The sequence below is a fragment of the Primulina tabacum genome, chromosome 6, assembly GCF_025594145.1.
Source record: "Primulina tabacum isolate GXHZ01 chromosome 6, ASM2559414v2, whole genome shotgun sequence".
Taxonomy (NCBI): Eukaryota; Viridiplantae; Streptophyta; class Magnoliopsida; order Lamiales; family Gesneriaceae; genus Primulina; species Primulina tabacum.
The window spans coordinates 5,945,440-5,959,861 of record NC_134555.1 but is presented as its reverse complement, the minus strand read 5'-3'; the positions used below and the strand labels follow the sequence as shown (position 1 = coordinate 5,959,861).

General features: G+C 37.7%; 1 protein-coding gene and 1 pseudogene across 7 annotated transcripts; one reads left to right on the top strand and one right to left on the bottom strand.

Moving 5' to 3' along the window:
- Positions 1 to 7,536, top strand: LOC142548987 (hyperosmolality-gated Ca2+ permeable channel 1.2-like). 7 transcript variants are annotated; one of them, XM_075657684.1, is made up of 12 exons: positions 1 to 341; positions 1,014 to 1,357; positions 2,162 to 2,320; positions 2,573 to 2,708; positions 3,203 to 3,304; positions 4,065 to 4,184; positions 4,337 to 4,417; positions 4,833 to 5,173; positions 5,745 to 5,990; positions 6,081 to 6,405; positions 6,672 to 6,905; positions 6,989 to 7,536. In XM_075657684.1, exons 2-12 carry the CDS (start codon positions 1,044 to 1,046, stop codon positions 7,226 to 7,228), a joined length of 2,298 nt encoding a protein of 765 aa, XP_075513799.1. In that variant the 5' UTR covers positions 1 to 341; positions 1,014 to 1,043; the 3' UTR covers positions 7,229 to 7,536. The 7 variants fall into 7 exon arrangements, with proteins under 7 accessions (XP_075513799.1, XP_075513795.1, XP_075513796.1 ...); XM_075657680.1 differs by having other exon boundaries at positions 1 to 345; positions 1,017 to 1,357; XM_075657681.1 differs by having other exon boundaries at positions 1 to 345.
- Positions 7,537 to 7,694: 158 nt separating this feature from the next.
- Positions 7,695 to 10,466, bottom strand: LOC142548988 (transcription termination factor MTERF4, chloroplastic-like; annotated as a pseudogene).
- Positions 10,467 to 14,422: the final 3,956 nt, after the last annotated feature.

Here is a 14,422-nt window from a genome sequence, read left to right as displayed (position 1 = left end):
GCAAAATCGAAACTTTACCCTTTAATTCTCAGTCATTCAATTTTGCAAATAAAATACCGCGAGAAAATCGCGTTTGTTTATCAACTTTCCTGGACTTCACATATTTCTCACGAGGGGGTGTGCATGTTTCGTTCATTGTCTATATATACGCATACATCGGTCCCGCCCCTTTTTGTTGTTTTTGGGTTTTGATTTGATTCAACAGTGAAGACTTTTTTCAATTCAGTGTCATTCAATCGGGGACCTTTCGGCTTAATCTTCTCGGTCATTTTGTTCTTCGTTTTCGGTTTTGGGAGTTCATACGATTTGATTAGGACTCGAAGGCCGAGAATTAATTTCGCGTCGGTATTTTTCCCTTGGTACTTTTCTGCTTCTTATGTACAATTTATAGCGACTTTTTGTTTTCTTGGGGATGCTTTAAATGGGCTTAGTGTTGTGACGCTTTGATGACAGTTTGTCACTTTCTGTGAGAAGTAAAACAAAAAATATCGGTTGTTCTTGGCGTAGGTATAGAAATTTGTTGCTTGATCCTTTTTTATTAATTTCTTGAGGTGGGATTTTTTCTGGTTTAGCTTAGTTCTCATAAGTCATTAGTGCAGAATTACTATTACATATATGGCACATGATGAAGTTATTCACTTATTTGTGCTTATTCAATAAACTTTGCTGTCCGAATCGATGCTCATAATAGCGGCGATTGAGAATTTTGGTCAGTGAGGTGGTTGTTTGAGAAACTTTGTAAAGGAAATGAACTGAGATTTTTACTAAAGCTATGGTTTATAACTGGTATTAGTAGTTCAGGATGCTTAATTTCATTGTTCGTTGTTGTCCTTGAATCAGCTATTTTGCAGATGCATTAAATTGTAATTCTTAGATGTTTTCATATTTGCGGGTTGTTTACATTGTATGATATTATTACTCTGGATACTTTACTTAAATTTCACTTTACATGCCATAGAAATCTTGCTTAGTATATATAGCGCATATTTTATCGATATATATTCTATTTATAGCAGGAAGTTGGCTTAATACTAGAGGGAGGGATGGCTACATTAGGGGACATAGGGGTTTCAGCAGGCATAAATATACTTTCTGCTTTGGTTTTCCTTGTAGCATTTGCCATCCTTCGGCTGCAGCCATTTAATGACAGAGTATATTTTCCAAAATGGTACCTCAATGGTTTGAGAAGCAGTCCCGTGCAGTCAGGCGCTTATGTGAGCAAATTTGTTAATTTGGACTGGCGATCGTATGTTAGGTTTTTGAATTGGGTACCAAATGCTCTGAGAATGCCAGAGCCAGAGCTCATTGATCATGCTGGGCTGGATTCAGCCGTCTATTTACGAATTTACTTGCTGGGGTAGGCATGATAATGCAATATTCTTTACCTCGTATTAATGTATACTTAACTATCGTTCATATTTTCCATATACAAGTAAACTTGGAATAATATTCTTCAATTGTCTGGAGCTCATAAAGCTGAGTTGGTTAATCATGAATCAAGAAGTTATCTGGTTGATTCTTCTTAAGCATCATCCTGTCGATGGTTTTCAACTCCTTGTTAAGTGGTCTTGATAGGTTATATGCATTTGGACACAGTTGGAATTCATTGCTGGATGTTTAAAAATAAAAAAATAGCTACACAATATAGGATGCATGTGGTTCGACAATTAATGCTTAAATACACATGACATCTCAATAAAGGGGTGTAACCCATATTAATCTATATGTTACTCGTTAAAGGGATACATGCACTTCGACGAAGTTGGTATTCATCTACTCCTTCGATTTTGTTTAATTTTAAAAAGAAGAAAGTAGTAACTGGAGTTATTAATATAATTTGGATTCGTGTGGATCAGCTACAAAACACAACAAAACGATATAAAAAAAACTTGTCATAATTTTGATAATATAAAATATGGTTCAAGCCTTTCATCTCGAATCTTAACAGACTTTCTTCCAACTAATTACTGAACATCGAACTATCTGACAATTTGTATAATCCTGCATTTTTTTTAACTGAAATAAACTTTCTACATATGTTCTTTCTCACTACATTGCATCGGTCTGTCTATATCCGTGGTGTTGGATAGAAAAACTAAGAAATAGCATTCTAAGTTGTCGTTCTTGATTGCATACTGATTTTGTGCTGATTTTCATGCAGACTAAAAATTTTTGTTCCCGTAGCATTGTTAGCTTGGGCTATCCTTGTGCCAGTAAACTGGACGAACAACGCCTTGGCTATATCTGAAGTTATGGAAAAGCTAGAGTATAGTGATATCGACAAGCTTTCTATTTCAAACATTCCATATGGATCAAAAAGGTTAAGAGCTTTTTCCTCTTTCATGGATTTTTCTGATGATTTGCAATATCATCTATGTTGATTGTTTCATAATTTCTTGGTGTTTTGTGTAATCCTGAATATTTGATTACTTTTCTATACCAGAATTATAACTCTCCTTTCCTGGGGCTAAAACTAATACATTATTTAGTATACAAAGAATGGCATTTTTTACTGTACAGATGTGTGTGTGATGTATGATTTATTGATTTATACTTCATGTTACTTTAATAGGTTTTGGACTCATATTGTGATGGCCTATGCCTTTACTTTTTGGACATGCTACGCTCTAAAAAAGGAGTATGCGACTGTTGCAACAATGCGCTTGCATTTTCTTGCTTCTGAAAGACGTCGTCCTGATCAATTCACGGTATGAAGCAATATCCTGATAAAAAGTAGTCTGTTGGGGGATTTTTTTTTCCAATTGGGAAATAGGTCTTAATTAACCCCACAAATTGATAATGTCTAGTATCTTCTGAAATCCTTCCGGTTCTCTCCAGAAAAATAAGGTCAGCGAAAACTCATACTCTTGGTTGTATGAATGTACTAGGAATTCCCTTTTATTTTCTGGAAATATGCTATATATTCCTTACAAGAAATCCTTTTAACTTCTCTGGCTAGTTCAACATTTTGTTTGGTGCTTGTGTGATCTGATGTGTGTGCTTCTCTATGTTTCTTGGGGACAACTTGCGTTTAGGACATACCAGGTTGTGCAACTTTCTGTCTCCATTGATAACTTCAATTGGTTATATACCTAATTATTCACTTAAGATGCATATCTAGGGTGGCTGCTGATGTCTTAAATTTGGTATCACGGGCCAACTATGTTTTCCTCTTTCAGTGCTGAAGCTTAATTTTTCACAGGTTCTGGTTAGAAATGTGCCTCCTGACCTTGATGAATCAGTGTCGGAATCTGTAGAGCATTTTTTCTTGGTGAACCATCCAAATCATTATCTGACTCATCAGGTTCTCGTCTTCCTGAAATTGCCAACTGTGTCTATGTTGCAGTCAGTATGATTTGGTTTCTATTATTTTAGAAAATAATTTCATTCCGAAAAACCTTGTTGTTTCCAATTTTCTTGGACCAATTCAGTTTCATGTTATTTCAAGACAATTCCGATAGTTTAGAAAAGAAAAAAAGGGAAATATATCTATTTCACTCTGTGTAATTGCTCCAAGATAACATTGTAGCACTTGGGCATATCTGAAGATTCTTTATTTTATTTTATATTTACCAGTGACGGCTAAGCATCCATAAGCGAAAGCTTATACATTTATGTGAATGAAGATGAAGATGTGATTTTGAAAACCAAGAATGGTTAAACTATTAGCGGGAGAATATAGGTAAAGGGAAATGGAATCGAAGGGATTAATAGTTTTAAAGAAAGTGGCAGTCTTAAACTTAGTGTGCCTCATGTAACCTCAATCGTTATCTATCCAACAATTAACATGCTTTTTATATCCACCGGCCATGTTTTCTTTGCTTTTTCATATTGCAATAATGCCTCTCTCTCTCTTTTTTATCATAAAATTTTTTTTTTTTAATTAGCATGTAACCTCTTTATAAATTTTCTTGTCAGCCTGTGATGTTCGTTCCACTTTTTGCTTCTGTTTTGATGCTTCTTTGGACGAAGTTTTGTCTAGTATGTGCATATGGTAGACATTGTACATCAAGCTTTATTTTTTGTTGCTGTAGCATCTTTCTTAGTTTAGACAATTTGTGCAGGTTGTCATTAATGCCAACAAACTTGCTAAACTGATCAAGAAGAAAAAAAGCAAGGAAAATTGGCTCGACTATTACCAATTAAAGTATTCAAGAAATCAATCACAACGACCAATGAAAAAGGTATTGCTATGTATTTCAACTTATTTCAAGGGTTGAATCTTGTATCAATTGTCTTGAACAGTCCCATGTTCCATATTAGTGCAACTTCAAGTCAATTATGGGCGGCATTGGTTTAGAAGTGTAATGAATAAATTAACTATTTAAAATTACAGACTGGTTTCCTTGGCCTTTGGGGAGAGAAAGTGGATGCAATTGATCATCAGACATCTGAAATTCAGAGACTGTCAAAAGAAGTAAGTAGAACAACTCAAAGTATAGGCTTTTCCAATACACCAGTACTTACAGAGTCTTGCAATTAAAACAAATGGCTATCCACCGATTTTACTATTGTTGGATTCTGAAAACACATTTTTATTAGAAAATATATTTTGGTACTTTTTCTGCCATGTCCATGATAACTACAAAATATGAAGATCCATGTACAAACAGAAAACTATGTTCAATCATCTAAAAAAATTCGTCTTAGTATTTTCATTTATTGCTAAGTTTTTATGTGAGTTTATGCCACATATATTTGATGGATGTAATGGTTCTATAAATTTCTACTGCAGTCACAAATGTCTCTTTGCCTCTTGCCGTCCCTGAAACTTAGTGATGGATTGCTATTTCTTTATTTATTATCTAAACACAGCATTCATATTTATGCAGATAGATGAAGAGCGGGTAAGGGTGATAACTGATAGTGATTGCATTATGCCAGCAGCATTTGTCTCCTTCAAAACTCGTTGGGGTGCTGCTGTTTGTGCTCAAACTCAGCAATCAAGAAATCCGACTATGTGGTTAACCGAGTGGGCTTCGGAGCCACGTGATATCTACTGGAATAACCTGGCAATACCCTATGTTTCACTGACTGTTAGGAGGCTTATTGCTTCTGTTGCTTTTTTCTTCCTTACATTCTTTTTCATGATCCCCATTACCATTGTGCAATCTCTTGCGAATATTGAGGGTATAGAGAAAATGGCACCATTTCTCAAGTCGGTTATTGAACTGTGAGTATGCATTTTTAAGATAGTATAACATAAATACTATATATGATAATCGTAGTGGTCATTTGCTTTTTCTTTAATCTTTCTTGTACTAAATTGTTTTTGACAAATTCTATACACTGTGGTCTTCTCATTTTGTGTCTTTAGAAAGTCTGGCATCCTGTTGGATTAAGATAGACATTTGGAAGGGCAGCACCGAATGATCTGTTTACTGGGTTTTCCTATAAATCCAAAAATTTGCTGAAAAGATTTCCATAAGTGACGCATGGGCCTTAGTTTCATTATTAAAAAAATTGCAATATTATCTTTTGTGTGATACTTGTTGTGAGCCTCAGTTACCATAAGTTATATATTCACCAAGTGTTTACCCAGTCTATGTTATTATTGTAGATGATATTTCTTCTAGTTTCCTTTGTTTTTCTTACTAAATATTACTAGTTCTGCCAGACATTTAGTATGACAGTTATCATTAGGTATTCACCAAATGTTTTTTCTGTCTGTGTTATTATTGTGTAGATGAATATTTCTTCTACTTCTTTGTTGGTTTTTCTTACTAAATTATTATTTGTGCCAGCCATTTTATCAAGTCTTTAATCCAAGGTTTTTTACCTGGAATTATTCTGAAGATTTTTCTCATTGTGCTGCCATCCATATTGATGATAATGTCCAAATTTGAGGGATTTCTGTCCATTTCATCCCTGGAGAGAAGATCAGCATTGAGACATTATATCTTCAACTTCGTGAATGTTTTCCTTGTGAGCGTAATAGCAGGAACTGCTTTTCAACAACTCAACAGTTTTCTTCACAAGTCCGCCAACGAGTAAATTACTTAAACATACATGCCACGATGATCTTGTGAATACTCGAAGCCTTTTACTCAATTATGTATGTGATGTGGTTCTTCTTGCAGAATTCCTAGAACAATTGGTGTTGCAATTCCTATGAAAGCCACTTTCTTCATCACTTATATAATGATAGATGGATGGGCTGGTGTAGCGGGAGAAATCTTGAGATTGAAACCTCTGATATTCTTTCATATAAGGAACTTTTTTTTGGTGAAAACTGAAAAGGATAGAGAGGAGGCAATGAATCCAGGAAGCATTGGCTTTAATACTGGTGAACCTCAGATACAGTTATATTTTCTTCTAGGCCTTGTTTATGCTGTTGTGACACCAGTTCTGCTTCCATTTATATTGGTTTTCTTTGTGCTGGCTTATGTCGTGTTCCGGCATCAGGTAGAATTGAATCTCTCTTCTCTAATGCTTAAAACTATACTTGATTGTGGCAATAATTCAATATGGTAATGAAGCCACACCAAGGGTGTCCTAGGTTATTCAACACCAATAATGGTAGTAAATTTCATACGCTTGGCTGCAAAAATCAATATCGCCTTGCACAGGAGAGGCATTCTAAGACAATAATCCCATATCAAGTCTCTCCTCCCTAATAGATTAAGCATTTAGATCACGTCGTGTCATGGTCATTTGTCTTGTTGTTGCAGATCATAAATGTGTACAACCAACAGTACGAAAGTGCTGCGTCCTTTTGGCCGGATGTCCATGGACGCATAATATCAGCTCTGGTCTTCTCCCAGCTAATTCTAATGGGATTACTGAGTACAAAAGGAGCTGCTCAATCCACGCCATTCCTAATTGCACTTCCTGTGTTGACCATCTCATTTCAAAGATACTGCAAGGCCCGTTATGAACCAGCTTTTGTGTCCTACCCTTTACAGGTTCTGATCACTATGACCAATTTCATCTCCTTAAATTATATAAAGCTTATAACTGGTTCATTGCCTTTTCTTGTGGATCGTAGGAAGCAATGATGAAAGATACTTTAGAACGGGCACGAGAACCGAACCTGAATTTAAAAGCCTATCTGCAATATGCTTATGTCCACCCAGTTTTTAAAAATGACGAGGGTGATGAAGATTATGATGATGTATATGATGTGAAGTTAGATGAAAGTGTTCTAGTGCCTACAAAACGCCAGTCTCGAAAAAATACACCAGCGCCGAGCAAAACAAGCAGCACTTCCTCGTTGGACTGTCCCTGATAACACGTACATACTATCTTATGTTTGTACATGGTACTAATACCGCGGTGGCTGAGAAAGTGATTCTGTGAATTAGAAGAGGAAGTGGGAGAAAACGTAATTTTGGTATAGGATACTAGTTTTGCTAAGAATTGCTTGTGGTTTTTCCAACATTTGACTCAGAACGGTCATTTTAGAAGATTATGTATATCGATGGCGCTTCTTTAGGCATGGTGGATAAGAACTCAGAAACTTGAATTCCCCATGGTGTGGATTTACATTTTTCTTGATTTAGAAATGTTTCTGGTACGCTTCTGATTGGAACTTCACATTTGCATCTTTCACTTCAAATTGTCATATTTAGGCGGTCTTTAGGATGACATCAATCGAAGACATTGACAATAATCGCATAATCAACCTCTAACGTTGAACCTTAGAGCTAACAATTCTCCATCAAACATGGCACAAAATCGTCAAGAGCAGCACATATTTCAAATCAATATTCCTTGGTCTTCCCATCTAATAAAAAAGGTATAGTTATAAGTTAACTTGTACAATTCTATCCTTTTAAAGAAGAAGTCTTCTGGTCACGAAAATCCATGCCTGCTTCGAAGCATTACAAGCCGACAAATTCGTAGCATGTACGACTTCTTGACACCCCTACCCACCCCCATACAAGGGTTGATGCCAGGATTGCGGGTCAAGATAGGTTCAGAATCAGATTTCAATATGATTATATTGTTTAGGACATTCATCCATCAACACTGTCATCTTCATAATCAGAATCCGAGTCTTCACTGACCGGATGCATCAAAGTATTGAGGTCAAATGAAGAAGAATCGGGTTCTATCTCTTCAATGTTGAATGAGTCATAGCTCATCCTTTCTTCGAATTTCTCGTCTGAACAATTAAGAAGCCAAGAAAGAGAGCACTTGAATCCCTTACTTGCGATCATGTTATGCCTGGGCTTAATTGTTGAAGCAAGTCCATACGTGAAGTAAGCTGGGAAAGAAACCAAATCATCCAGTGGTTTATTCATAGTGGATTCAAAGAACTCAAAATTAAGTTTCATGATGTCGATATTCAAGGCCAACAACTGTGGACACCCAACAACCATCGTTTTCACTTGTTCTAAGGAGAATTTGCATTCTTTGAGGAAATTCACATGCCTCACTATTGCATTGTCCGCTTAGGCTGACAATCTGCGGCATCTTCTCTATGACTCTTCCAAAATCTTTGGGACCCAATCCGATAATCCTTTTTAGAGAGCTCTGTTGGCTGAGAAGTTTTGTTTCAAGGTCAATTCCAATGATTTCGGGATATTGGGCGATCACACTAGCAAGGGACGTTTGGCTAACATTATATTCCAAAAGGAGTTTGCCGTTTGTTTTCAACCGCTCATTTAGTTCAAAACCAAGAATGTGTGGGCTTTTTTTCTCGATTAATCTAGCAACAGCTAAGCTTGGTATTCCCATGCTTCCCAGGTATTCAACGAAAGGTTTGATAACTCGTCCTACTCGCATGCCCAATATCTATGGATATGTAGTTAACACTCGACCAATCTCTCTCCTAGCTACTCCAATTCCAACCAAATAAGCCACAGAGGTACTCATGGTGCCCTCAAGTTTAAACCCCAGAACTTCTGGATACCTCTCCAGCACTCGGGGAATGTCATTAGGCTTAATGTCCATACCTTGCAGATACTTAACAACTGATGCAAGGACACAAGGTCAACAACAACACTAGCATGGAGAACTTGTGGGTACCGACGCAGAAACTCTGTGAAAGTAGATTTTCGTACGCCCAATTTTCCAAGGTAATCTAGAACTGGAATCATGTTTTTCTTTACACTGCAGCCAAGGACAAGAGGGTAATTGTTAATGTCTTCGATCGAAAGCCCTAAATTCTGAAGGAAGTTCACACGTTCTTTCATGACCTCAGCAGAAACAGGAAGTTCTAAACCATCAAGCTCATCTGGTATAATCCCGATGCCCCTCAAAAATTCGTAAACATGGGCACGGTTTGCTATCCTCTCATTCTTCATCTGCAATAAACTAGGATGTGTATAGAACGAAGCAGGATTAACTTCTTTCTCGAGTTTGTTCTCCTTGGAGGAAGATAAATGTAAGGCCTCAGATGAAAGTGCCCTACCAGCTACAGAGGCATTTGAACTCACCAACAATCCACATCTCTTGGCATAATAGCTTGAAATTGTTAGAGATGAAACATAACTTAACTGGGGTTGGTTAAATGTAACGGAGTTCACTAGCAAAAATGGGGGTTTTGCAATGCTTGTAAAGCTAATTATCTTCATGCCCTTTAACAGATTGTGCAATTAAATTATCTGCACGCACAAAAGAGAGAATAAGAATCCAAAATTTCCTAAATGTCCATGCATGGTACTTGTACAACTTGAATCACACAGGGCTGCAATCGAATGCAAAAATTACCAACTGCCTGATTAGTGATTAGCCTTTTTCTAAAACACAGCATACATCATATCTGTTGAGCACTCATTTTATTTTTACCAGAGCTTTCCAAGAACTCTACAGCATCACGAGCATTGTTTGTTTCATAGTTACTTATACCTCCAGAAACTATGAGGCTTCAGACTAGCAAACATGGAACTTCGAAACTCATGCCAAAGTACAAAAACATACATACACATCATCAATAGCCTTGAATTATATCACTTTATTTTTCTAACTCAAGCTACAAATTTAATCAAAGCTTCTACTCCCTCGCCCAAAATAACATTTCTCAAACATCATAAGCGAATACACCGAACAAAACAATAATAATAATGACGATAAATCCATCTAAAGAAACAGTAACAAAAATGCAGTTACACGCATTATATACGTTTTCAATAGAATCGAAGATTCGCGTTCTTGATGAGACAACCAAAGAAAAGCACAAGTGAAAGAAAATGAAAAGAAAATGTGTAGAGGGCCATATTATCAAAAAAAATCAAATTCAATCACTCACGATCCGTAAAATCCATTTTTAATTTACAGCTCAAACTTCAGAAAGTGTAGGCTAATAAACGAAATCAAAATTATAAAAGAAATATTTTAGAATATCATGGCGTGGGGAGGCTGCCAAGAACACCGCATAATACACATTCGGTCCCCAAAAATTGAAGTTTGGATAATGAATATTAGCACAAAAAAGGTTTTTTATAATTAAAAAAAAAAAAACTCACGTTATACAAGATTCCTAATCCAAATCCACCGAGGCCATCTTAACAACCGAGAAATATTTATGCAAGAAAGACAAAATCAAAAAGTCTAAGTTCCCTAAAAAATCCCATGATCCACGGCTATTTTTTGGAAGGAGATAATATCATATAATAAATCAACCACCTAGATATGTTCCATCCTTAAATCAAGGAATAAATCCCCTTAACACCCCCTCAAGTTGGAGCATGTAAGTCTAAAATGCCCAACTTGTCAAGAACAGAATCAAAATGCTTCTTTCCCAAAGCCTTGGTAAAAATGTCTGTCAGTTGAACCGTAGTTGATACATAGGACGGAGCAATAAGACCATCTTGGATTGCATCTCGCACGAAATGACAGTCCACTTCGATGTGTTTCGTGCGTTCGTGAAATATCGGATTATGCGCGATATGCAATGCAGACTGACTATCACAGAAAAGAGGAACCTCCGTTGGATGATGAACACCCAAACTCAAAAGTAAACCCTTCAACCATTTTAGTTCACAAGTAAGAGATGCCATAGAACCAGTGGCGGAACCAAAAATATGGCTCCGCCCGGGCTAAAATTTTAAACTATATAATTTTTTAATATATTAAATTGATCTACCCAGGCTAATATTATATTATTCCAAAATTATATAAAATTTACATATAATTTTTTTAAAAAAAAAAATTGGGTCAATCCGGGCTAAAGCCCGGGTATAGGAGCCTTTGGCTCCGCCCCTGCATAGAACGATATTCGGCCTCGGTGGAAGAAGCGAGCGACAATATGTTGTTTCTTAGTTTTCTATGAAATTGGCGAATGTTCCAAAAACACAAACCAACCAGTGAGAGAACGCCTGGTAAGAGGACAGGCTGCCCAATCCGAGTCACACCAACCTGTCAAAGACAAGTCACTGTCGGAGCGTAATAGAATGACTTGACCCGGAGATTTCTTTAAATAACGAACAACTCGTAATGCAGCATCCCAATGTTCATGTCTTGGTGTCTGCATGAATTGCGATAGAACATGAACCGAGTATGCCAAGTCAGGGCGGGTAACTGCCAAATAAATAAGACGCCCAAGCAGACGTCTATAGGGCTCGGGATCCGAGAGATACGGTCCTGTGGCACGCACCAACTGATGGTTCTGTTCGATCGAAAATGAGACCGGCTTTGAGCCCAACAATCCAGCCTCAGAAATAATATCTAGGGCATATTTTCTTTGACATAAAAACAGCCCTGAAGAGCTTCTAGCCAACTCAATGCCAAGAAAATACTTAAGCACACCAATATCCTTCATATAAAAACATTTGCTCAAATATGCTTTAAAATGAGTCATTGCAGCAGAATCATTCCCCGCAATTACCAAATCATCAACATACACTAGCACATTAATCTGCACATGACCTTTAGTGTAAGTAAATAGAGAATAATCGGAGTAGGATTGAAGAAAACCATACCCTTTCAAAGCTGTCACAAGCTTCGCGAACCAACATCGAGGAGCCTGTCGCAAGCCATACAACGACTTATGCAAACGACAGACCAAATTGGAATCTGTAGAGCTAAAACCAGGGGGAAGTTTCATATACACCTCTTCGTCTAAGTCACCGTGAAGAAAGGCATTATGTACATTCATCTGATGCAACTCCCAATGCTTTGATGCTGCAACAACCAGGAAAGTGCGAACTGTCACCATTTTTGCTACCGGAGCTAATGTCTCATTATAATCAATTCCTTCAACTTGGTGATTACCAAGGACAACTAATCTGGCCTTTAATCTCTCAATACTACCATCAGAGTTGTATTTGATTTTGTACACCCATTTACTGCCGAGAGCTTTCTTGCCAGGAGGTAATTTTTCCATAGTCCAAGTGCCATTATCCTCCAAAGCACGAATTTCTTGTTGCATGGCAGTGCTCAAACCGACATCCTTTGCAGCCTCCTTAAAGGAACGTGGCTCAACACCTGCAGTTATAGCTGCGAGAAAATTTCGATGTTTCACCGTAAATTTGTCACAATTAACATAATGTGCTATAGGAAATGGCATACCTGAGGGAGTGTGAGACTGCGGATTAGGGGGAGCAAGGGATGGACCTTTTGTGATAACAATATGTGTCACGAAGTCGCGTAATTTTACCGATGGGAGCTTCTCCCGAAATCCACGGCACAAGTATGTTTCCCCCGAGTCTACGAGAGCTTCATCAAAACCCTCGCCGTCCGTGGAGGAAGTCGCCATAGGGGGAGCATCCCGATGTTTGGAGCAACGATTGCATCCTCAGGCGTCGGGTCGTTAACATCGCCAATAAACTCTTCAATAGACGAAACATCACGCTCACGGGTAGGAGCAATATTTGTGACGTTCATATTCAAAAAAGGAAAGACATCCTCATAAAACTTCACATCCCTTGACACAAAGAATTCCTTTGTTTCAAGATCGAATAAACTCCATCCCTTCTTACCAAATGCATATCCCACAAAAACCCATTTACGACTTCGACTTGCAAACTTATCACCTTTAGCTCGTTGATTATGAGAGAAAACTAAACAGCCAACAATGTGTAAGTCGTCGAAAGAATGTGCACAACCAAAAATAATTTCATAAGGAGTCTTGTTGTGAATAACCGTGGACGGAGTCCGATTTATCAGGTGGGCAGCGGAAAAAACACATTCCCCCCAAAAGAAAATTGGAAAGCCTCCTTGAAATCGCAATGCACGAGCAACATTCAAAATATATATGTTTCCTTTCAACTCTTCCATTTTGTGGAGGAGTACCCACACAAGAAGTTTGAAATAAAATTCCATTCGACACAAAATAATCTTTCATGCAGTTATACTCTGTTCCATTGTCACTATGTACAATTTTCAATTTTGAGAGAATTTTCGTTCAATCATTGCAAGAAAGGACATAAACATCTGAAAAACTTCTCGTTTATCAATTAATAAGTAAACCCACACAGCACGAGAATAATCATCGACCAATGTTAAAAAATAGCGAGCACCACAAGAAGAGAGTTCATCGTATGGACCCCATAAATCACAATGTATTAACTCAAAAATCCGAGTGGAATTATTTTCACTTAAAGGAAAACTATTTCTAGGATGTTTAGAACGATGAAAGACTTCACATCCGGTATCCAAATGTCCCCTAGAATCATGAAAAAAGGAAGTAACTTCACTACTTTCTCGGAGGGATAACCCAAACGACGATGCCAGAGCTCCAAAGACTTCGAACTAACAGCTTAAACCGTTTGAACCTTTAATCCGTGCCGGAGGTAGTAAAGTCCATCCCATCGCTCACCCGTGCCAATCACCTCCCTCGAACGTTGGTCCTGTATAGCACACAAGTTAGAATTAAATTGGACAAAACAATTTAGATCATCGTTCAATTGTGATACTAAAATTAAATTGCAGTGTAGTTTAGGAACAAAAAGAACATGTTAGAGCACTATTGTGTCCGTTCGTCTCACTACACCCTCCTTAGTAGCATCCACCATTTGACCATCCGGAAGACCCACGGGACATGAAGAAACCGCTTTAATATTAAATAAACAAGATTCATCACTGCTAACATGATGAGAGCAGCTGGTATCAATTATCCAATCATTCATTCCCAATTTACCATGTAGCCTGTTAGAAGAAGTAGAAGAGGAACCAAACGTGGCCGATAATGCAGCCCATTGTTAGACGGTAAAGCTCGGAAGGGTTTGGACAATAGGAGCGGGGATCGACTTTTCAGGAGGTGTACTATGATTAACATCGGGTGTGGCAGCATTAGCACGTACTCCTTTATGACCACGACCTGCTGAAATTTTTGATGACGAAGTGGTTGGTTTGCCCTTCAAGTTGCCTTTTCCCTCAAGATTAGATCCATATTTTTCCAAGTACCAATCTGGAGTACCATGATTGTCAAAGCATGTAGCAATATCATGACCTGATTTGTGACAGTGAGAACAAATCAAGGCCGCCTTCTTTGTTCTATCAAGTCGTGGTTTGGATCTAGTATCCATACGTACAG

Coding starts and splice junctions, on each gene's coding strand:
- LOC142548987 (XM_075657684.1), top strand. CDS start 1,044: ATGGCTACATTAGGGGACATAGGGGTTTCAGCAGGCATAAATATACTT. Junction 1,358..2,161: donor TTACGAATTTACTTGCTGGG/GTAGGCATGATA, acceptor ATTTTCATGCAG/ACTAAAAATTTTTGTTCCCG. Junction 2,321..2,572: donor ATTCCATATGGATCAAAAAG/GTTAAGAGCTTT, acceptor TTACTTTAATAG/GTTTTGGACTCATATTGTGA.